The 23,746-nt window shown below is 39.3% G+C and overlaps 1 protein-coding gene and 4 non-coding genes across 5 annotated transcripts; all 5 read left to right on the top strand.

The window, feature by feature from the left end:
- The first annotated feature begins 3,522 nt into the window (after positions 1-3,522).
- Positions 3,523-3,711, top strand: LOC131321533 (U2 spliceosomal RNA). Its single transcript, XR_009198572.1, has one exon. It is a non-coding gene; the product is annotated as a U2 spliceosomal RNA (small nuclear RNA).
- Positions 3,712-10,331: 6,620 nt separating this feature from the next.
- Positions 10,332-12,517, top strand: LOC131321354 (cation/H(+) antiporter 4-like). The gene is made up of 2 exons (XM_058352340.1): positions 10,332-11,090; positions 11,876-12,517. Exons 1-2 carry the CDS (start codon positions 10,416-10,418, stop codon positions 12,515-12,517), a joined length of 1,317 nt encoding a protein of 438 aa, XP_058208323.1. The 5' UTR covers positions 10,332-10,415.
- A 2,854-nt stretch (positions 12,518-15,371) lies between these two features.
- LOC131321535 (U2 spliceosomal RNA) lies at positions 15,372-15,565 on the top strand. Its single transcript, XR_009198574.1, has one exon. It is a non-coding gene; the product is annotated as a U2 spliceosomal RNA (small nuclear RNA).
- A 3,996-nt stretch (positions 15,566-19,561) lies between these two features.
- LOC131321500 (U2 spliceosomal RNA) lies at positions 19,562-19,759 on the top strand. The gene has a single exon (XR_009198543.1). It is a non-coding gene; the product is annotated as a U2 spliceosomal RNA (small nuclear RNA).
- A 3,789-nt stretch (positions 19,760-23,548) lies between these two features.
- Positions 23,549-23,746, top strand: LOC131321528 (U2 spliceosomal RNA). Its single transcript, XR_009198568.1, has one exon. It is a non-coding gene; the product is annotated as a U2 spliceosomal RNA (small nuclear RNA).

The raw sequence follows: 23,746 nt of genomic DNA, 5'->3' as shown, positions 1-23,746 counted from the left end.
GAGAGAGAGTTTCAATTGAAAAAAGTTGGCCACAAAAGAGAGTTTCAATTGAAAAAAGTTGGCCAGTTTGTGGCTGGGAGTTTTAGTACGAAAGCGTGACTGATGAATGCGATTACAAAAATGTTTGCGGCCACGAGTAATCCGACGCGGCCAAGTCTAATTCAACGTGGCCAAGTGTACTTCTACGCGGCCAAGAAGCATGTATAAAAAAGAGAATGTAATTTGATGCGGCCAAGTGTAATTCGACGCGTCCTCAAGTAATTCGAATCTACCAAGTGTAGTTCAACGTGGCCAAAAAGCATGTAAAACACAAGAGAATGTAATTCGACGCGGTCAAGTGTAATTTGACGCATCCACGAGTAATTCAAAGCGGCCAAGAAGCATGTAAAACACAATAGAATCGTGCGTAGTAATCACGCTTTCAATAATTTGTGGTAGGGGTGTGCACAGGTCGGGTCGGGTCCAACCAAAAACCGAATAGATCTTTATGGATTGGTCAGGTCGGGTAAGAAATACACCAATCCGAACTTCGAACCGAAATCTAATTTTTAACAGAAATTAAACCTGCACCCGTCCGAACCACATGTTCGACCCCACCCGAGACCCTTTCGGTCGGGTCGGGTCCGCGGGTTGACGGGTTTTTAGCACATGCCTAATTTGCGGCCATAAGGAATTGTTTGCAGCCAAGTGTAATTCTTTCATCTTCTTCTTCTTCCCTAGATGACCAAAACCAAGAAGAATCAACGCAACAGAGAAAGATTATTGCAGCAGCAGAAAATTTTGCAGGAAGAAAATTTTCGTTCAGTTCTTGGCAAAACCCAACTTTTTCTTTCAAAATCACACGACGTAAGTTCTTCTTCTTTATTGCACTTAACATTATTATTATTATTATTATTATTATTATTATTATTATTATTATCTCATCGATTAAAGTTCTCTTCTTCCCTTGTTTGTAATTCATTTGGACAAATCAAGAAAACAAGACAAGTTTGAATCTTTTTGTTTGCATACGGGTACTAGCAAGGACAGAATCAAGATTTCGTAATGCGGGAGCCGAAATAGGAACAACAAGAAAGATGCCACCGTCTAGTTCGAGAGCAAATATCTAACACCATAAGTCTATGTTCAATGAAATCTTCATCGATGGAACTCTTGGAAACCCTTCGCACTGGCTTCTTGTGCGTGCGTCACCTTTATTTGAAAAATCCTTACACTAATTAATGTTTAAAGGCAGGCCTTTTATAGTCTACAGCCAACTAGAACTAAACGAACCAGTCGAAAAAAAAAAATGTATCACATGCGCCTCGGGCGTATTTGAATTGAGCCAAAGGCGTGCATCCTGATTAATTTGCACTATTTTCGTAAGGCACATTTAAGTCGCGGCTCGGTTGGGCGCACCCAGAATTTCTTTTTTTTTGTAATGTGTCTCGGGCGCAATTGAATTGCTCCCTGGGCACATCCTATTTTTTCCCTTTCTGTAATGCGCCTCAGGCGCATATGAATTGCGCCTTGGGAGCATTCAATACGTTTTTCTTTTTTGATGTAATTAACTACTGAAAAAGACATCCAGTTTTTCATAAAACAGCCAAGAGGCATACCAATGCACCAACATTTCACATAGAAATCCATCATTCTGATTCAAAACACATTTATAGTTGTTGCCAAACAATGTATCGTTCAGATTGATGCTTCCAAAAAAAATACCAATCGCAACCAAGAATATCGCATGGTTCAATGTGGGGAAAGTGAAACTATATGCTCAACTCCCATTTATAGTTTGATCCCGCCATCTTTTAGTACTTTAAAAACATTATTTATTTATATATTATGGGTCTTGATCCAATTTAAAATGAGAAACATACACGCATTTTGTCGGAACGAATCCTATTTTAACCCATCGAGGGTAAAATGGTCACTTCATTAGATATACAAATGGTTTTTTTATCCAAACTACTTTGGCTAGAAAGTAAATTGGACAAGCTTTCTAACGGTTCAAACCACGCGAAAATTGGAGTCTGAGAGCGTCCGGGGCAAGTCCGCAAAGTTTAACATGTTATGCAGCATTACAATGCGCCTCAGGCGTACTCCTTTGCGCCCAGGCACATTAAAATGCGCCACGGGCGCATCCTGAACCTTGCAAACAATTCTAACTTTGTGGACTTGCCCCAGACATTCCCGAACTCCAATTTGGTCTTGGATTGAACCGTTAGAAGGCTTGTCCAATCTAATTTCCTACCTAATTGGTTCCAATGAAATATAATTTTTACATCAAAATACATGACCATTTTCCCTCAATTGGTCGAAAAACAAATTCTTTCAATAAAACGCTCGTATCGTTTTTATTTTAAATCGGATTAAGACAAATTATATAATGATAAATAAGGTTTTAACTGTATGAAAAGACGATGGAAATGACCAATTAAAATAATGAAATTTTATTATTTATGAAAAGTCGGTCGAAGGGAGACCGATTCAAAGATCATTGGAGAGACAAAGGCTAATGTCCGTTTGCACGCCCATTTAAACATTCTAAGTTACGTTTGACGCACACATACCTAGTTCTATGGTACTTGTTTATTGGGCTCTCCACGCTTCATTAAATAATCAAAAACCGTTTCATCATCAGAATTCACCCAAGACGAGATTTGTGGTGAGGGTGAGACATAACCAGAGGGAGTTGAGCTCAAAGTAGTGATCCTCTGGAGCGTCTTTTTTTTTTTTGTAATTTTATTGCGTATGATCCAATAATAGTTAAGTTTTCTCTCAATTCGTGTGTGACTTTGATCCTTGACGCGCTACACGAGTCCACTCAATGAGCTTTAGTACAAGTTTGTTTTGGTAAGTTGCTTTTCATTGAGAAAAAACAAACTAAAAAACATGGACCAGGGGGATATTGGATACCCTTGAGAGTCCAACACAAAAACCTACCATGTACTAGAGAAGGTCCAAACCAAACAGAAAGAAGAGAGGAATTACAGGACTAAAAAGTAGAACAAATGGATCTCAAGGGGTAGCAAAGACTTCCTGAAGCTAGAACGAACTCAATCACATTCTAAGCAATACAGAGCTGCATATTGAACTCATTATTGAGCAATTTAGAGGGCTAATTTAGATATCTGACGGGCTAATTTAGAGGGGTTTTTTTTTTAATCCAAGCAATCTCAAACTCAATAGATTCAGCAGTTACAATGTAAATGAAACTTCCATCTTCGATCGGAATACGGATGAGATCAGAGAGGACATCATTTGGGCAAACGATGCAATAGCTTTGGTTAGAATAAAGCCCAAAATGTGATAACCAAATGATTGTTTAGCCAATGATGGAGGTGGACACAAGGACTCACCAGGTGCTCAGAGGCTTCAAACAACTGAGTCGAACCGGCTGCACAAACCAACCAAAATATGTGCAAAAGCAGCAAAACCCAGTTTGTTACTTTGGGGTTTGTTTCCTATATCAACTAAGCAGAAAAACGAGGACAGAAAACTTGACTATAAAATAGGCAGCCTAAGAGAAAAGAAGACAAGCCTTCTGGCAAAGATCAAGTGTAGTATCGGTTCTTAGTAGTTTAATATCTAATATGTGGGCTATCGGTTCACTATTTATTAAATTCATAATTTTTTGAGGGGAGGGCCCACTACAGTAGCTTGCTACTGCGGCCTCTAATGCATTGGCTTGGTGTTGCACTATTGCCTTGGCTTGGCGCACCCCAACCAAACCAAGTTCAAATGTTTCTGCTCCTTCGGGTCTAGAACCAAATTAGTTGGCTTTGACATATGCAGATCTGTGTAATTGAGAAGTACTAGTACTAGTATTTTCTCGAAGGGAGACCGATTCAAAGACCATTGGAGCAACAAAGGCTAAATTTCGTTTTCACACCCATTTACATATTCTAAGTTCCGTTTGACGCACATATCCCTAGTTCTACGGTACTCGTTCATTGGGCTCTCCACACTTCATTAAATAATCAAAAACCGTTTCATCACCAGGATTCACCCTAGGCGAGATTTGTGGTGAGGGAGGGAGATAACCAGACGGAGTCGAGCTCAAAGGAGTGCTTCTATGGAGAGTCTTTTTTTTGTAATGTTATTGCGTATGATCCAATAATAGTTAAGTTTTCTCCCAATTCGTGTGCGAGTGTTTGATTTTGATCCTCGACACGCTACACGAGTCCACTCAATGAGCACTCTTATGCTAGAACAACCCTTGGAGTCACTTTGTATGGGCTTCTTGTGCCTCTCTTATGGTTTAAAAATCGTTATAATGTCTGAAGGATTGCCTTCTTTTAGTCTCGCTCCAATTCAGACTAGAAAAACTCAGTTAAAAAAACAAATTTAAAATATTTGCTGCATCGCATGTGCCTCAGACGCATTTAAGTTGTGCTCGGGCGCATTCACATTTTCTATCCTTTTTTAATGTGCCTCAGGCGCAATTAAATCATGCCCCGGGCGCATTCAATTTTCTCTCATTTTGTTGGGCGCCACAAGTGAATTTCAACTATACGTTGGGAGCATTCATTTTTTTTCTTTGATGTAATTTCATTCCTACATATATATAATAGGCTCATAGTTTTCAAGAATTTGAAGGTGCAATTGATTTATAGAAACAAACCCATGGATTGATCATTAGGCTTCAATGCAGCTCCACTTTGGCTACTCTCCGTACTTCTTCAACTCTATCCCACCTCTCAGCAACAGCTTGAACTTTACTGAGTGTAATAGCTAGCCACCATTTTTACGTTCCAAATATAAGAGCCATTTTGCTACATATTCCCCTCATTTTTTGGTTCCCATGAACTCTACAGTCAGCCAATAGCGCTCCCAAAATCCTACCATTTGGAAAAGTCACTAGTTTCAGAATCTTACTAAATGCCCATTGCCCAACAAATCCTCGTTGAGCTTCCCATTCCGAATCTCCATTTCATGGCATAAACGACTCTACAGCCTTCACCTAGATGGCCAGAGTGGCTACAAGCAGATAATAAGCTCAAGAAGGTCATACTATTCGGCTCCATTCCTTCTTCTGCCGTTTAACGACAAAATTGCAGGCTTCAAAACCTAGGGCATGGTCGTATAATAACAGCTCTCCATCAATAAGACCTGATATAATAGCACTCCAAGTAATGCTATTCTCCATCTCCCCAAACTTTAATTTGCAAAAAAATCCAACAATGAAGTTTGGACAACACTGCGATGAAGTCCCATTTTCAATAGCAAAATCAGACATTTTGCCTTGGAAAAGATTAACATTCTTCCCAAAAGGTGAGATACCCAAGGTCAATGTCCCACTGCTAGGCCTTACTTCACCTTGCAGTTTGTTAAAACAATTGTCAAGGTCAATGTCCCACTGCTAGGCCTTACTTCACCTTGCAGTTTGTTAAAACAATTGTAAACTTCCACAATATCCTGTCTTGAAATGTACCAAGAAATCAAGGTATTGTCAACTTGCATTTTAATGGAATAGGCCTTTTAGCTAGTTAACTGATTTTCTAAGCATAACCAACAAAGAATGACGCCATTGAAGAGAAATAACTTGATGATGAGTAATTTTAAATTCCATATGAAATTCTCAGTGAAGTGATTTGATTGGAGATCAATTTAAGTTGTTCAATGAAATGTTCAAGGATGGAACTCTTGGAAACCCTTTGCACTAGCTTCTTCTGCATCTCTTTTGCTTGAAAAATCCTTACACTAATTAACGTTGAAAGGCTGGCCCTTTATTTATAGTCTCTAGCCAACCAGGACTAAAACGAACCAGTAAAAAATAATTTGCGTCACATGCGCCTCGGGGGCATATGAATATTGCCAAGGGAGTGCATCCTGATTAATTTGCACAATTTTCGTAAGGCACATTTTAGTCAGGCCTCTGGCTGGGCGCAACCAAAATTTCTTCTTTTTTGTAATGTGTCTCAGGCGCATTTGAGTTGTTCCCTGGGCACATCCTATAATTTCCCTTTCTGTAATGCGCCTCAGGCGCATATGAATTGCGCCATGGGAGCATTCAGTGCGTTTTTCTTTTTTGATATAATGAACTACTGAAATAGACATTCAGTTTTTCATAAAACAGCCAAGAGGCATACCAATGCACCAACATTTCACATAGAAATCCATCATTCTGATTCAAAACACATTTATAGTTGTTGCCAAACAATGTATCATTCAGATTGGTGCTTCCAAAAAAAAATACCAATCGCAAGCAAGAATATCGCTTGTTTCAATGCGGGGAAAGAGAAACTATATGTTCAACTACCATTTATCGTTGGATCCCGCCATCATTTAGTACTTTAAAAACACTATTTATTGATATATAATGGGTCTTGATCCAATTTAAAATGAGAAACATACATGCGTTTTGCCAAAACGAATTATATTTTGACCCATCGAGGGTAAAATGGTCGCTTCATTAGATATACAAATGATTTTTTTTATCCAAACTACTTTGGCTGGAAAGTAAATCGGAACTTTGCGGACTTGCCCCAGACACTCCCGAACTTCAATTTGCTCGTGGATTGAACCGTTAGAAGGCTTGTCCAGTCTAATTACCTACCAAATTGGTTCCAATGAAAAAAAAAATTGACATCAAAATACATGACATTTTTACCCTCAATTGGTCGGAAAAAAAATCTTTCAATAGAACGCTCGTATTGTTTTTATTTTATATTGGATTAAGACCAATTATATAATGATAAATAAGGTCGTAACAGTATTAAAAAATAATAGAAACGACCAATTAACATAATGAAATTTTATTTATGAAAAGTCAGTCGAACGGAGACCGATTCAAAGATCATTGGAGAAACAAAGGCCAAAATTCGTTTTCATGCCCATTTACATATTCAAAGTTCCGTTTGACGCACATATCCCTAGTTCTATGGTAATTGTTCATTGGGCTCTTCACACTTCATTAAATAATCAAAAACCGTTACATCATCAGGATTCACCCTAGGCGAGATTTGTGGTGAGGGTGAGAGATAACCAGACGGAGTCGAGCTCAAAGGAGTGCTCCTTTGGAGAGTCTTTTTTTTTTTTTGTAATGTTATTATGTATGATCCAATAATAGTTAAGTTTTCTCCCAATTCGTGTGTGAGTGTTTGATTTTGATGCTCAGCACGCTACACGAGTCCACTCAATGAGCACTCTTATGCTCGAACAACCCTTGGAGTCACTTCGTATGGGCTTCTTGTGCCTCTCTTATGATTTAAAAATCGTTATAATGTTTGAAGGATTGCCATCTTTTAGTCTCGCTCCAATTCGGACTAGAAAAACTCAGTTAAAAAAACAAATTAAAAATATTTGCTGCATCGCATGTGCCTCAGACGCATTTACTTTGCGCCCGGGCGCATTCACATTTTCTATCCTTTTTTAATGTGCCTCAAGCGCAATTGAATCATGCCCCGGGTGCATTCTATTTTCTCTCATTTTGTAGGGCTTCGCAAGCGAATTTCAACAGCACGTTGGGAGCATTCAGTTTTTTTCTGTTGATGTAATTTCATTCCTACATATAACATCCAGTGGCTCATAGATTTTAAGAATTTGAAGGTGTGATTGATTTCTAGAATCAAACCCATGGATTGATCATTAGGCTTCAACGTAGCTCCACTTCGGCTACTCTCCGTACTTCTTCAACTCTATCCCACCTCTCAACAACAGCTTGAACTTTACTTAGTGTAATAGCTGGCCACCATTTTTAGGTTCCAAATATAAGAGCCATTTTGCTACATATTCCCCTCATTTTTTGGTTCCCATGAACTCAACAGGCTGCCGATAGCACTCCCAAAATCCTACCATATGTAAAAGTCACTAATTTCATAATCATACCAAATGCCCATTCCATGACCGGCCCAACAAATCCTCGTTCAGCTTCCCATTCCGAATCTCCATTTGATGGCATAAACGACTCTACAGATGGCCATTTCATCACAAAAACAACTCTACAACCTTCAAAGTGGCTACAAGCAAATAATAAGCTTAAGAAAGTCATACTATTCGGCTCCATTCCTTCTTCTGCCGTTTGGACAAAATTGCAAGGCTTCAAAACCTAGCACATGGTCATATTATATTGGCTCTCTAATATAATAGCACTCCATGTCATGCTGTTCTCCATGTCCCCAAACTTTGCATAAAAATCCAACAATGAGGTTTGGAAAACACTGTGATGAAGTCCAATTTCCATTGCAAAATCAGACATTTTGCCTTGAAAAAGATTCACACTCTTCCCAGACGCTTAGATACGCAAGGTCAGTGTCCCACTGCTACGCCTTATTTCACCTTGCAGTTTGAAAACAATTGTCAACTGCAACAATATCCTGTCTTGAAATGTACCAAGAAATTAAGATATTGTTGTCAACTTGCATTTTAATTGAATAGGACTTTTAGCTAGTTAACGGATTTTCTTGTAACGAAAGCATAACCAACAAAGAATGCCGACATTGATGAGAAATAATTTGATGATGAGTAATTTTATATTGCATATGAAATTCTCAGTGAAGTGATATGATTGGAGATCGATTTAAGTTGTTCAATGAAATCTTCAGAGATGGAACTCTTGGAAACCCATCGCACTGGCTTCTTGGGCGTCTCTTTTGCTTTAAAAATCCTTACAATAATTAATGTTTAAAGGCTGGCCTTTTATAGTCTCCATCCAACCGGGAGTAAAACGAACTAGTCCAAAAAAAATTGCATCACATGCGCCTCGAGCGTATTTGAATGGCGCCAAGGGCGTGCATCCTGATTAATTTGAACTCTTTTCGTAAGGCACATTTAAGTCACACCTCCGGCTGGGCGCAACCAGAATTTCTTCTTTTTTGTAATGTGTCTCAGGCGCATTTGAATTGCTCCCTGGGCACATCCTATTTTTTCCCTTTTTATAATGCGCCTCGGGCGCATATGAATTGCGCCTTAGGAGCATTCAGTACGTTTTTCTTTTTTGATGTAATGAACTACTGAAATTGACATTCAATTTTTCATAAAACAGCCAATACCAATGCACCAACATTTCAAATAGAAATCCATCATTCTGATTCAAAAAACATTTATAGATGTTGCCAAACAATGTATCATTCAGATTGATGCTTCCAAAAAAAATACCAATCGCAACAAAGAATGTCGCTTGTTTCAATGTGGGGAAAGAGAAACTATATGTTCAACTCCCATTTATCGTTGGATCCCTTCATCTTTTAGTACTTTAAAAACACTATTTATTGATATATAATGGGTCTTGATCCAATTTAAAATGAGAAACATACATGCGTTTTGCCAGAACGAATTATAATTTGACCCATTGAGGGTAAAATGGTCGCTTCATTAGATATACAAATGATTTTTTATCCAAACTACTTTGGCTGGAAAGTAAATCGGACAAGCTTTCTAACGGTTCAAACCACGCAAAAATTAGAGTTAGGGAGTGTCCGGGGCAAGTCCTCAAAGTTTAACATGTTATGCAGCATTACAATGCGCCCAGGCGCACTCCTTTGCGCCCAGACGCATTACAATGCGCTCCGGGCGCATCCTGAACATTGCAAACAAGTCCAACTTTGCGGACTTGCCCCAAACACTCCCGAACTCCAATTTGCTCGTGGATAGAACCGTTAGAAGGCTTGTCCAATGTAATTACCTACCAAATTGGTTCCAATGAAAAAAAATATATACATCCAAATACATGACATTTTTACCCTCAATGGGTTGAAAAACAAATTCTTTCAATAAAACGCTCGTATCATTTTTATTTTAAATCGGATTAAGATCAATTATATAATGATAAATGAGGTTGTAATTTTATTAAATGTGTTGGAAACGACCATTTAAAATAATGAAAGTTTATTTATGAAAACTCGGTCGAAGGTAGACCGATTCAAAGATCATTGGAACGACAAAGTCTAAAGTTTGTTTTCACGCCCATTTACATATTCTAAGTTTCATTTGATGCACACATCCCTAGTTCTTTGGTACTCGTTCATTGGGCTCTCCACACTTCATTAAATAATCAAAAATCATTTCATCATTAGTATTCACCCAAGGCGAGATTTGTGGTGAGGGTGAGAGATAACCAGACGGAGTCAAGCTCAAAGGAGTGCTCCTTTGGAGAGTCTTTTTTTTTTTTTTTTTGTAATGGTATTGTGTATGATCTAATAATAGTTAAGTTTTCTCTCAATTCGTGTGTGAGTGTTTGATTTTGATCATCGACGCGCTACACGAGTCCATTCAATGAGCTTTAGTACAAGTTTGTTTTGATAAGTTGCTTTTCATTGAGAAAAAAAAAACCTAAAAAACATGGACCAAGGGGATATTGGATACCCTTGAGAGTCCAACACAAAAACCTGCTCCTAAAAGAATTCATAAGAGACAAGGACGATGGTTCAACAGCTAGTCTGGTATTTGATTCCAGTTTACAATCCGTGAGCCTATTTGTTGTCGTGGCTATGCTTCTCAAAGAGCTCAAAATCCTCAATTCAGAGCTCGGTCGGTTAGCACTAGCTTCATCTCTCTCCAGTGAAATACTAGACATAACTCTCGCATTCATAATGAATACGCTTAGGTCTTTCATGGAAGACCATTCGTTATCAAGCACACTTCAGCTCATCGGATTGATTATTTGTTTCATTCTTGTTGTCATTATCATCATTCGGCCTGCAATGCTATGGATCGTCAAACAGACACCAGAAGGAAGGCCTGTCAAGGACTCATACATTTGCTCTGTCATTCTGCTTATTTTACTCGCTGGTGCATTTACTCACTGGATTGGAGAATTTCCTATATTGGGTCCTTTTATCATCGGATTTGCTGCACCAGATGGACCGCCACTGGGGTCCGCATTGGCTGATAAGCTCGATTCCTTTGTTTCCGGTCTGTTTATACCACTTTTCATGACCTTGATCTCATTGAGGGTGAATCTGCAAGCCATAAATCTGTCTAACCCGTATGCGATTTCTATTGTCGTCCTCATCATTGTGGTTTTCTTGGCGAAGGTTGTTGCGTGTATCATACCTGCATGTATTTGCCGAGTGCCCTTCAAGGATGCTCTAGCCTTGGGCCTCATCATGAGCTCTAAAGGCATCGTTCAAATGTCCTTCTACAGCTTCTTCAGAGATGATCAGGTAACTAAACTCGCCGTTATTGAATTTCCCCTTTGTTCGAGATCTCACTGATTTGTAGGAATTGGCCACTTACATGCTCCCATCATTTTAGTTGTTTGTTTAAATGAAAAAGTCCTTTTCTGACAAGAGATTTATGTATCCAGAAAAACTATTTGATGTATATTTGGCATGTTTGCAAACTAAGATGGGGACTTTTTTCCATGTCCAATAGGTACATGTAAATGAGCCATATCATTCTGTATGAAGTTTCTGTAAGTAAAGTCTGTTTGTATGTACTGTGTTACCCTACTTACATACGCTGTTATTTTCATAAATTCTAGATATACAGGATTGGAGAGATGTAGATAAGTGCACATAGCACCTCTATGGTCCAGAATTGTTGCCCGCACTTTCACATTGGTTGCAGGGGTGGATCTGGGGGGAGACCCTCCCCCCATAGATCCACCGCCAATAACCACAAAATCAGGAGCTCGCACCCACTAGGTCGGAATATTACAGGAGCTTGCCTCCCCTAGGTCGGAATCCCGAATCCATCCCTAACTTGATGAATCTCTCGCAAACTGCATTTTCTGGCAGTTTTAAGTGTCCCAATTCTGCAAGTTTTGATTTTTTTTTTGTGATATTTTTCATGGGTGAACACAGCACATTTTTCCATGTTGCAACCATAGTGGATGCAACATGATGTTATTGCTTCCCAAATGTTGAAACTCAACGACACAAAATACTTCAAAACCATGGCAAGATGCCTTCTAAACAAAGTTTCCCTTTTATATGTACTACTGCAGGCATTCAATGAGGAGACATTTGCATTGCTTGTGACTAGCACAGCAGTGGCATCAGTGGTCCTTCCACTCTTGGTAAAACAACTCTACGATCCATCACAGAAATATGCAGGCTACCAAAAAAGAAGCATCATGCATTCCAAACAAGGTGGTGAGATACGTATAGTCATGTGTATCCACAGGCCAGACAACATCTTGGCATTCCTCAACCTCATCGACATCTCCTGTCCGACCAGAGAAAGCCCTATGATGGTTTATGCCCTTCACCTAATCGAGCTCCACGGTCGAGCTCTTCCCCTCTTCATCTCTCACGAAAATCATCAAAATCCCGAAGAAAGCCCCTACTGCGGCGATGTGGTCTACGCTTTCGGTCACCATGAGAGAAGGCACAAAGGGAGCATTTGCGCACTGGCCTTCACGGCAATTTCTCCGCGAAAACTAATGCATGAAGATATATGTACTCTTGCTCTGAACAAAACTGCTTCCCTAACAGTAATCCCATTTCACCGAAAATGGGCGGTTGATGGGACGGTTGAGTCGGAAGATTTTGAGCTGAGGTCAGTTAATTGTAAAATCCTTGACATGACTCCTTGTTCTGTTGGGATCCTAGTTGATCGTGGTCGCCATCAGGGGGGCCTCTCGTAGCAGCGGTAGCAACGTGTGGCTGTGATCTTTTTCAGGGGGAGCGATGACCGTGAGGCTTTGTTTTACGCCAAACGGATGGCAAAGAGTAGGACCTCGGGCATCGGACTATCCATGGTTAATTTCAAACCCATGGTATGTGAAGCTTCTGATGAAGGGAAAAAGCGAGACTCTGAGGTGTTGAACGAGTTTACGAACGTTGGTGGGGGGGAAATGGTCTACGTGGAGGAGGTAGTGAAAGATGGGGCGGAAACTGAGTTGATAGTAGGGGAAATGGTGGGCGAATTCGACCTTATAATCGTGGGGAGACATTGGGGTGTGGAGTTTCCACAGACGTTGGGGTTGAAAGGGTGGAGTGAGTTGCCGGAGATGGGAGTGATCGGAGACATTCTTTCGTCGTCGGATCTCAAGGGTAGAGCATCTGTGCTGGTGGTGCAGCAACAGAAAACCACTGCCTAAAACTGCGATGGAAGGTGCAACTTTTATCAATGTTTAAAGGCCCATTTTGGTCTTCTGCAGTGGTCCTGTGGAACTTGTTAACTCTCAAATTACATAGCACTGGATGAGATGTATTTTGCTAGAATTGTGTATTGTATACTAACATATTTTAAGTGCAAATAGATGAGAGGATACAACAAATGTCTTGATTGAAAGAAAAGGAAGGAAGAGTACAATAAGTTGGATCAATGTGTATGAATATGAGCCTTTTATTCAGCATAAATATCTGTGAAAGCAATTGTATGTTTGTTTTTTCTCTGATAATTGAGAAATTCATGGAGAAGAACACCAGGTCCGGCTTCAGGGCTTCTCTTGGGGGCGGCTATTCGCAACAAGTGAGATAAGCTATAGATAAATTAGTTTTGGCCGCATCGAATTACACTTGGCCGCTACGAATTACTCTTGGTCGCATTGAATTGCACTTGGCCATATTGAATTGCACTTGGCCGCATGGAATTGTACTTGGCCGCGTCGAATTGCACTTGGCCAAGTGCAATTCGACGCGGCCAAGTGCAATTCCATGTGGCCAAATGCAATTCGAAGCGGCCTAGTGCAATTCAATGCGGCCAAGTGCACTTAAACGCGGCCAAGTGCAATTCGAGGCAGACATGAGTAATTCACAGTAGCCAAGTGCAATTCGATTCAGCCAAGAGCAATTCAATGCTGCCAAGTGCAACTAAACGCGTCCAAGAGTAATTCGTAGGGGTCAAGCAAAAATCGATGCGGCCAAGAGTGGATTGATTTTTTTTGAATAACCGAATACTTTTGTTTGTTAATAATGCATAATTAATTCCATCCCTGGTACACTGCTCCTTTTCTTTTTTCTTTTTTTTTTTGACAAATTGTTTCAGCAAATACATTATTTTTAAGTTTAGAAATTACAAATAATTACTTATTTTTAAAGAAAACTTAGCAGAACTGGGCTGGTCTTAAGGTACTTACAATTGAATTGAATGAAAGTCGAATTTAATTAACTCAAACATGACTCGAAATGAGTTTCAAAACATGTTCAAACCTTGGCTTGTTTGTATGTTAAAATACTGGTTTTTAATTAAGGAGAAGAAAAAGAACATGACACCCATTGCAAGTGGAGTGGAGTGCAGTTGGTGTCTCCCTTATACTCCGACGCACATGGGCAGGGTTCAATTCCTGAGGTTCTTGCGGTGAGCACCCATCCCTCTCCTCAAGCCCCCTAGAATATAGTAGATTAGGAATAAACGAATGACAAAAAAAAAAAAAAAAAACACCATATTACGTCACAAGTAGTTTTCTTCATAAACTAAATTTCCAGACGTCACAACATTGCATAGCTATTTGTAGGAAATTTCAGCGCATCTATTTCAAGTCCGAAGCTAAGATATTACCATGTGATATGAGCGTTAAAGCAGATGTTTAACTCTCTCCAACAGACTATGGAGACTTGAAACTCAAGTATTGAGCAAAAAATTCCAAGCAGTAAACTTCATGCACATGTATTTATTATAGAAAAAAAACAAACCTTCTTTGTTCGAAGCGAATACATCTATTTTCAATTTAAGAAAATTCTACTAGGAGAAAGGAATGTGGGAGTGGGGTTTGAACTCTCACCAAATTAAGTGTCCATTACCTGCTCTACCAACTGAGATGGGAGGCAACTTCACGTTTACCCTTTTTTCCTATAACATTTTCCTCCACTTTTCAGTCTCCCCCACAAGTTCAAAGGTCCAAACATAAGTTTGAAAATTCCATCTTTTGTGATGCATGTGGTATCTAGTGTATACGAGTTTCCAAAGATAAAAATGAATGGTACTATACGATTGTCGAAGACTCTGAAACACAGGAAACCCAATATATTTGGAAACGTCTACGTTAATTCCTATCAAGACCACATATTCCTTCTATTGTAGAGATTTATCATTTTCTTAAAAATCGGATGTCCCATGTACTAGACAAGGTCCAAACCAAAACAGAAAGAAGAGAGGAATTACAGGGCTAAAAAGTAAAACAAAGGGAACTTGAGGGGTAGCAAAGACTTCCTGAAGCTAGAACCAAGTCAATCACATTCTAAGCTATATAGAGCTATGTATTGAACTCATTACTGGGAAATTTAGAGGGCTAATTTAGGGGGGGTGTTTATCCCAAGCAATCTGATACTCAATAGATTCAGCAGTTATATTGTAATTGGTGGACACAAGGACTCACTAGGTGCTCAGAGGCTTCAAACAACCGAGTCGACTTGACGGCACAAACCAAGCAGAATATGTGCAAAAGTAGCAAAACCCAGATTGTTACTTTGGGGTTTGTTTCCCACATCAACTACGCAAAAAAATGAGGAGAAAAAACTTGACTATAACATAGGCAATCCAAGAGAAGAAAGGACATAATTCTCTCGGCCTTCTGGCAAAGATCAAGTGTAGTATTTGTTCTTATTAGTTTAATATTTGATATGTGGGCCATCGGTTTACTTTTATTAAGTTAATAATTTTTTGAGGGGAGGGCCCACTACAGTAGTTGCAGGAGCCTATAATGCTTTGCCTTGGTATGACACTATTGCCTTGGCTTGGCGCACCCCAAACAAACAAAGTTGAAATGTTTCTACTACTTCAGGTCTAGAACCAAATTAGTTGGCTTGACATATGCAGATCTCTTTAATTGAGAAGTACTAGTAGTTTGTCGACTGTTTAATTGTAGGGTTATCTCTTTCCCTATTAAGAGGATCATCAATCCTCCTGCTCTCAATTCTTACACTATACTTGTGCACTCAATCCTCGCACTCTCAATTCGTAATTTTACAATCTACTATATGAGATCCTTGGTGAAGTAATTCGGTTGGAGATCGATCCAAGTTGTTCAACAAGTCCACATCTTCATGGATGGAACTCTTGGAATCCCTTCCTATATTGGCTTCTTGTGCCTCTCTTATGCTCGAACAACTCTTGGAGTCACTTCATACTGGCTTCTTGTGCCTCTCTTATGCTTTGAAAATTTGTTATAATGTTTGAAGGATTACCTTTTTTTAGTCTCGCTCCAATTCAGACTAGACAAACTCAGTTAAAAAAACAAATGAAAAATATTTGCTGCTTCACAGGTGCCTCAGGCACATTTAAGTTGTGCCCGGGCACATTCGCATTTTCTATCCTTTTGTAATGTGCCTCAGGCGCAATTGAATCGTGCCCCGGGTGCATACTATTTTCTCTCATTCTATAGGGCGCCTCAAGCGAATTTCAATTGCACGTTGGGAGCATTCAGTTTTTTCTGTTGATGTAATTTCATTGCTACATATAACATCTAGTGGCTCATAGATTTCAAGAATTTGAAGGTGCAATAGATTTCCAGAAACAAACCCATGCATTCATCATTAGGCTTCAACGCAGCTCCACCTCGGCTGCTCTCCGTACTTCTTCAACTCTATCCCACCTTTCAACAACAGCTTAAACTTTACTAAGTGTAGTAGCTAGCCAGCATTTTAGGGTTCCAAATATAAGAGCCATTTTGCTACATATTCCCTTCATTTTTTGGTTCCCATGAACTCTACAAGCTGCCAATAGCGCTCCCAAAATCCTACCACATAGAAAAGTCACTAGTTTCATAATCATACCAAATGCGCATTCCATGATTGGCCCAACAAATCCTCGTTGAGCTTCCCATTCCGAATCTCCATTTCATGGCATAAACGACTCTACAGCCTTCACCTAAATGGCCAGAGTGGTTACAAGCAATTAATAAGCTCAAGAAGGTCATACTATTCGGCTCCATTCCTTCTTCTGCCATTTGACGACAAAATTGCAGGGCTTCAAAACTTAGCCCATGGTCATATTATATCTGCTCTCCATCAATATGACCTTATATAATAGCACTCCAAGTAATGCTGTTCTCCATGTCCCCAAACTTTACATCAAAATCCAACAATGAAGTTTGGAAAACATTGTGATTAAGTCCATTTTCAATAGCAAAATCAGACATTTTGCCTTGAAAAGATTAACATTCTTCCCAGAAGCAACAGACACTGGGGTGTGGAGTTTTCACAGATGTCAGGGTTGAAAGGGTGGAGTGAGTTGCCGGAGATGGGAGTGATCGGAGACATTCTTTCGTCGTCGGATCTCAAGGGTAGAGCATCTGTGCTGGTGGTGCAGCAACAGAAAACCACTGCCTAAAACTGTGATGGAAGGTGCAACTTTTATCGATGTTTAAAGGCCCATTTTGGTCTTTTCCAGTGGTCCTGTGGAACTTGTAAACTCTCAAATTACATAGCACTGGATGAGATGTATTTTGCTAGAATTGTGTATTGTATACTAACATATTTTAAGAGCAAATAGATGAGAGGATACAACGAATTTGTTGATTGAAAGAAAAGGAAGGAAGAGTACAATAAGTTGGATCAATGTGTATGAATATGAACAATTTATTCTGCATAAATATCTGTGAAAGCAATTGTATGTTTGTTTTTTCTCTGATAATTGAGAAATTCATGGAGAAGAACACCAGGTCCGGCTTCAAGGCTTCTCTTGGGGGCGGCTATTCGCAACAAGGGAGATAAGCTATAGATAAATTAATTGGCCGCGTCGAATTACACTTGGCCGCATCTAATTGCACTTGGCCGCTACGAATTACTCTTAGCCGCGTCGAATTGCACTTGGCCGCTTCAAATTACTCTTGGCCGCTTCTAGTTGCACTTTGCAGGGCAATTAGATGCGGCCAAGTGCAATTAAACTCAGCCATGTGCAATTCGACGCGGCCATGTGCAATAAATGCGGCCAAGTGCAATTCAAAGCGGCCTAGTGCAATTCGACGCGGCTAAGAGGAATTCGTAGCGGCCAAGTACAATTTGAGGCGGACATGAGTAATTCGCAGCAGCCAAGTGCAATTCGATGCGGCCAAGTGCAATTCAACACGTCCAAGAGTAATTTGTAGCAGTCAAGGGAAATTCGACGCGGCCAAGAGTATATTGATTTTTCTCGAATAACCGAATACTTTTGTTTGCAAATAATGCATAATTAATTCCATCCCTGGTAGACTGCTCCTTTTCTTTTTTCTTTTTCTTTGTTGACAAATTGTTTTAGCAAATACATTATTTTTAAGTTTAAAAATTACAAATAATTACTTATTTTTTAAAGAAAACTTAGCAGAATGAGGCTAGTCTTAAGGTACTTACATTTGAATTGAATGAAAGTCAAATTTAATTTACTCAAACATGACTCGAAATGAGTTTCAAAACATGTTCAAACCTTGGCTTGTTTATACGTTAAAAGACTTGTTTTTAATTTAGGAGAAGAAAAAGAACATGACACCCATTGCAAGTGGAGTGGAGTGCAGTTGGTGTCTCCCTTATACTCCGACACACATGGGCAGGGTTCGATTCCTGTGGTAAGCACCCATCCCTCTACTCAAGTCCCCTAGGATATAGTAGATTAGGAATAAAGAATGACAAAAAAAAAAACACCCCTATTACGTCACAAGTAGTTTTCTTCATAAACTAAATTTCCAGATGTCTTAACATTGCATAGCTATTTGTAGGAAATTCCAATGCATCTATTTCAAGTCCGAAGCTAAGATATTACCATGTGATTTGAGCATTAAAGCAGATGTTTAACTCTCCCCAACAGATTATGGAGACTTGAAACTCGAGTTTTAAGCAAAAAATTCCAAGCAGTTAACTTCAGGCGCATGTATTTATTATGAAAAAAAAATAGTCCTTTGTTCAAATCGAATACTTCTATTTTCAATTTAAGAAAATCCTACTAGGAGAAAGGAATGTAGGGTTGGGGTTTGAACTCTCACCAAATTAAGTGTCCATTGCTTGCTCTACCAACTGAGATGGGAGGCAACTTCACGCCTACCCTTTTTGCCTATTACATTTCTCATCCACTTTTCAGTCTTCCCCACAAGTTCAAAGGTCCAAACATAAGTTTGAAAATTCCATCTTTTGTGATGCATGTGGTATCTAGTATATACGAGTTTCCAAAGATAAAAATGAATGGTACTATACGATTGTCGAAGACTCTGGAACACAGGAACCCCAATATATTTGGAAACGTGTACGTTAATTCCTATCAAGACCACATATTTCTTCTATTGTAGAGATTCATCGTTTTCTTCAAAACCGGATGTACCATGTACTAGACAAGGTCCAAACCAAAACAGAAAGAAAAGCGGAATTACAAGGCTAAAAAGCAGAACAAAGGGAACTTGAGGGGTAGCAAAGACTTCCTGAAGCTAGAACCAAGTCAATCACATTCTAAGCTATACAGAGCTATTGAACTCATTATTGGGCAATTTAGAGGGCTAATTTAGATATCTAAAGGGCTAATTGGGCGGGGGGGGGGGGGGCCCAAGTAATCTGATACTCAATAGATTCAACAGCTACAATGTAATTGGTGGACACAAAGACTCACTAGGTGCTCAAAGGCTTCAAACAACCGAGTCAAATTGACGGCACAAACCAAGCAGAATATGTGCAAAAGCAGCAAAACCCAATTTGTTACTTTGGGGTTTGTTTCCCACACCAACTAAGCCGAAAAACGAGGAGAGAAAACTTGACTATAAAATAGGCAGCTCAAGAGAAGTGAGAACATACCTTTCTCGGCCTTCAGGCAAAGATCAAGTGTAGTATCTGCTCTTATTAGTTTAATATCTGATATGTGGGCCATTGGTTCACTCTTTATTAAATTAATATTTTTTGAGGGGAGGGCTCACTACAGTAGCTTGCTACTACGGCCTCTAATACGTTGCATTGGTGTTGCACTATTTCCTTGGCTTAGCGCACCCCAACCAAACCAAGTTCAAATGTTTCAGCTACTTCAGGTCTAGAACCAAATTAGTTAGCTTGACATATGCAGATTTGTGTAATTGAGAAGTACTAGTATTATGTTGACTGTTTAATTACAGGTTAGTCTCTTGCCCTACTAAGCGGATCATCAATCAGCTGATCTAGTTTTAACTCCTTCAAATTAATGTCTTACGCTCCCTCTCTCAATTCTTAAACTGTACTTGCGCACTCAATCCTCGCACTCTCAATTCGAAATTTTACAATCTACTATATGAGATCCTTGGTGAAGTAATTCGGCTGGAGATCGATCCAATTTGTTCAATAAGTCCACATCTTCATGGATGGAACTCTTGGAATCCCTTCCTATACTCGCTTCTTGTGCTTCTTTTATGCTCGAACAACCCTTGGAGTCACTTCGTATGGGCTTCTTGTGCCTCTCTTATGCTTTAAAAATCGTTATAAAGTTTGAAGGATTGCCTTTTTTTAGTCTTGCTCCAATTCAGACTAGAAAACCTCAATTAAAAAAACAATTTAAAAATATTTGCTGCTTCACATATGCCTCAGGCGCATTTAAGTTGTGCCTAGGCGCATTCACATTTTCTATCCTTTTGTAATGTGCCTCAGGCGCAATTGAATCACGCCCCGGGCATTTTCTATTTTCTCTCATTCTGTAGGACGCCTCAACCGAATTTCAACTGCACGTTGGGAGCATTCAGTTTTTTCTGTTGATGTAATTTCATTCCTACATATAACATCCAGTGGCTCATAGATTTCAAGAATTTGAAGGTGTGATTGATTTCCAGAAACAAACCCATGGATTGATCAATAGGCTTCAACGCAGCTCCACCTCAGCTGCTCTCAGTACTTCTTCAACTCTATCCCACCTTTCAACAACAGCTTAAACTTTACTTAGGGTAGTTGCTAGCCAACATTTTTAGGTTCCATATATAAGAGCCATTTTGCTACATATTCCCCTCACCTTTTTGTTCCCATGAACTCTACAAGCTGCCAATAGCGCTCCCAAAATCCTACCACATAGAAAAGTCACTAGTTTCAGAATCATACCAAATGCCCATTCCATGATTGGCCCAACAAATCCTCATTGAGCTTCCCATTCTGAATCTCCATTTCATGGAATAAACGACTCTACAGCCTTCACCTAGATGACCAAAGTGGCTACAAGCAGATAATAAGCTCAAGAAGGTCATACTATTCGGCTCCATTCCTTCTTCCGCCATTTGATGACAAAATTGCAGGGCTTTGAAACCTAGCCCATGGTCATATTATATCAGCTCCCCATCAATAAGACCTGATATAATAGCACTCCAAGTAATGTCCCCAAACTTTAATTTGCATAAAAATACAACAATGAAGTTTGGAAAACACTATGATGAAGTCCCATTTCAATAGAAAAATCAGACATTTTGCCTTGGAAAAAATTAACATTCTTCCCAGAAGCTAAGATACGCAAGGTCAATGTACCACTGCTAGGCCTTACTTCACCTTGCAGTTTGTTAAAACAATTGTCAACTTCCACAATACCTTGTCTTGAAATGTACCAAGAAATCAAGATATTGTCAACTTGCATTTTAAATGAATAGGCCTTTTAGCTAGTTAACTAATTTTTTGTAACGAAAGCGTAACCAACAAAGAATGCCGCCATTGATGAGAAATAATTTGATGATGAGTAATTTTACATTCCAAATGAAATTCTCGGTGAAGTGATTTGATTGGAGATCGATTTAAGTTGCTCAATGAAATCTTCATGGATGGAACTCTTGGAAACCCTTTGCCCTGGCTTCTTGTGTGTCTCTTTTGCTTGAAAAATTCTTACACTAATTAATGTTTAAAGGCAGGCCTTTTATAGTCTCCAGCCGACCCGGGCTAAAACGAACCAGTCCAAAAACATTTGCATCACATGCGCCTCGGGCATATTTGAATTGCGCCAAGAGCGTGCATCCTGATTAATTTGCACTCTTTTTGTAAGGCACATTTAAGTCGCGCCCTGGCTTGGCGCACCCAGAATTTCTTCTTTTTTGTAATGTGTCTCAGGCGCAATTGAATTGCTCCCTAGGCACATCCTATTTTTTAAGTTTCTGTAATGCGCCTTGGGAGCATATTCAGTACGTTTTTCTTTTTTGATGTAATGAACAACTGAAATTCATCATTCTGATTCAAAACACATTTATAGTTGTTGCCAAACAATGTATCATTCAGATTGATGCTTCCAAAAAAAATACCAATCGCAAGCAAGAATATCAATTGGTTCAATGTGGGGAAAGAGAAACTATATGTTCAACTCCCATCTATGGTTGGATCCCATCATCTTTTAGTACTTTAAAAATACTATTTATTGATAAATAATGGGTCTTGATCCAATTTAAAATGAGTAACATACAGGCATTTTACCGGAACGAATCATATTTTGACCCATCCAGGGTAAAATGCTCACTTCATTAGATATACAAATGATTTTTTATCCAAAATACTTGGGCTAGAAAGTAAATTGGACAAGCTTTCTAACGGTTTAAACCATGTGAAAATTGGAGTTCGGGAGTGTCCAGGCCAAGTCCGGAAAGTTTAACATGTTATCCAGCATTACAATGAGCCTCAGGTGCACTCCTTGGCGCCCAGGCGCATTACAATGCGCTCCGGGCTCATCATGAACATTGCAAACAAGTCCAACTTTGCAGACTTGCCCCAAACACTCCGAACTCCAATTTGGTCGTGGATTGAACCATTAGAAGTCTTGTCCAATCTAAATACATAACCGTTTTACCCTCAATTGGTAGAAAAATAAATTCTTTCAATAAAATGCTCGTATAGTTTTTTTTTAAATAGGATTAAGACCAATTATATAATGATAAATAAAGTTTTAACTGTATTAAAAGATGATGGAAATGACCAATTAATAATAAAATTTTATTTATGAAAAGTCAGTCGAAGGGAGACCGATTCAAAGATCATTGGAGCAACAAAGGCTAAAGTTCGTTTTCACGACCATTTACACATTTTAAGATCCCTTTGACGCACACATCCCTAGTTCTACGGTACACGTTCATTGGGCACTCCACACTTCATTAAATAATCAAAAACCGTTTCATCATCAGGATTCACCCAAGGTGAGATTTGTGGTGAGGATGAGAGATAACCAGAGGGAGTCGAGCTCAAAGGATTGCTCCTCTGGAGAGTCTTTTTCTTTTGAAATGTTATTGCATATGATCCAATAATAGTTAAGTTTTCTCTCAATTCGTGTGTGAGTGTTTGGTTTTGATCCTCCACACGCTACACGAGTCCACTCAATAAGCTTTAGTACAAGTTTGTTTTGGTAAGTTGCTTTTCATTGAGAGAAAAAACAAACTAAAAAACATGGACCAAGGGGATATTGGATACTCATGTACAAGACAAGGTCCAAACCAAAACAAAGAAGAGAGGAATTACAGGGCTAAAAAGCAGAATAAAGGGAACTCTAGGGGTAGCAAAGACTTTCTGAAGCTAGAACCAACTCAATCACATTCTAAGCTATACAGAGTTGCGTATTGATCTCATTATTGGGCAATTTAAAGGGCTAACTTAGATATCTAATGGCCTAATTTAGGGGGGGGGGACTCACTAGGTACTCAGAGGCTTCAAACAACCAAGTGGAACTGATGGCACAAACCAAGCAGAATATGTGCAAAAGCAGCAAAACCCAGTTTGTTACTTTGGGGTTTGTTTCCCACATCAACTAAGCAGAAAAACGAGGAGAGAAAACTTGACTATAAAATAGGCAACCCAAGAGAAGAGAAGACATTCCTTTCTCGGCCTTTTGGCAAAGATCAAGTGTAGTATCTATACTTATTAGTTAAATATCTGATATGTGGGCAATCGATTCACTCTTTATTAAATTAATAATTTTTTGAGGGGAGGGCCCACTACAGTAGCTTGCTACTGTGGCCTCTAATGCGTTGCCTTGGTGTTGCAAATAGCCTTGGCTTGGCGCACCCCAA

This window comes from Rhododendron vialii, chromosome 3a (genome assembly GCF_030253575.1).
Source record: "Rhododendron vialii isolate Sample 1 chromosome 3a, ASM3025357v1".
In the NCBI taxonomy this organism is placed as follows: domain Eukaryota; kingdom Viridiplantae; phylum Streptophyta; class Magnoliopsida; order Ericales; family Ericaceae; genus Rhododendron; species Rhododendron vialii.
The sequence above is the reverse complement of the archived record's forward strand: the minus strand, read 5'-3'. Positions and strand labels throughout refer to the sequence as shown.

What these genes read in the sequence shown, in the direction of transcription:
- LOC131321354 (XM_058352340.1), top strand. Translation starts at nt 10,416, where the DNA reads ATGCTTCTCAAAGAGCTCAAAATCCTCAATTCAGAGCTCGGTCGGTTA. An exon ending in GCTTCTTCAGAGATGATCAG is followed by an intron (nt 11,091 to 11,875) that starts GTAACTAAACTC and finishes GTACTACTGCAG; the next exon opens with GCATTCAATGAGGAGACATT.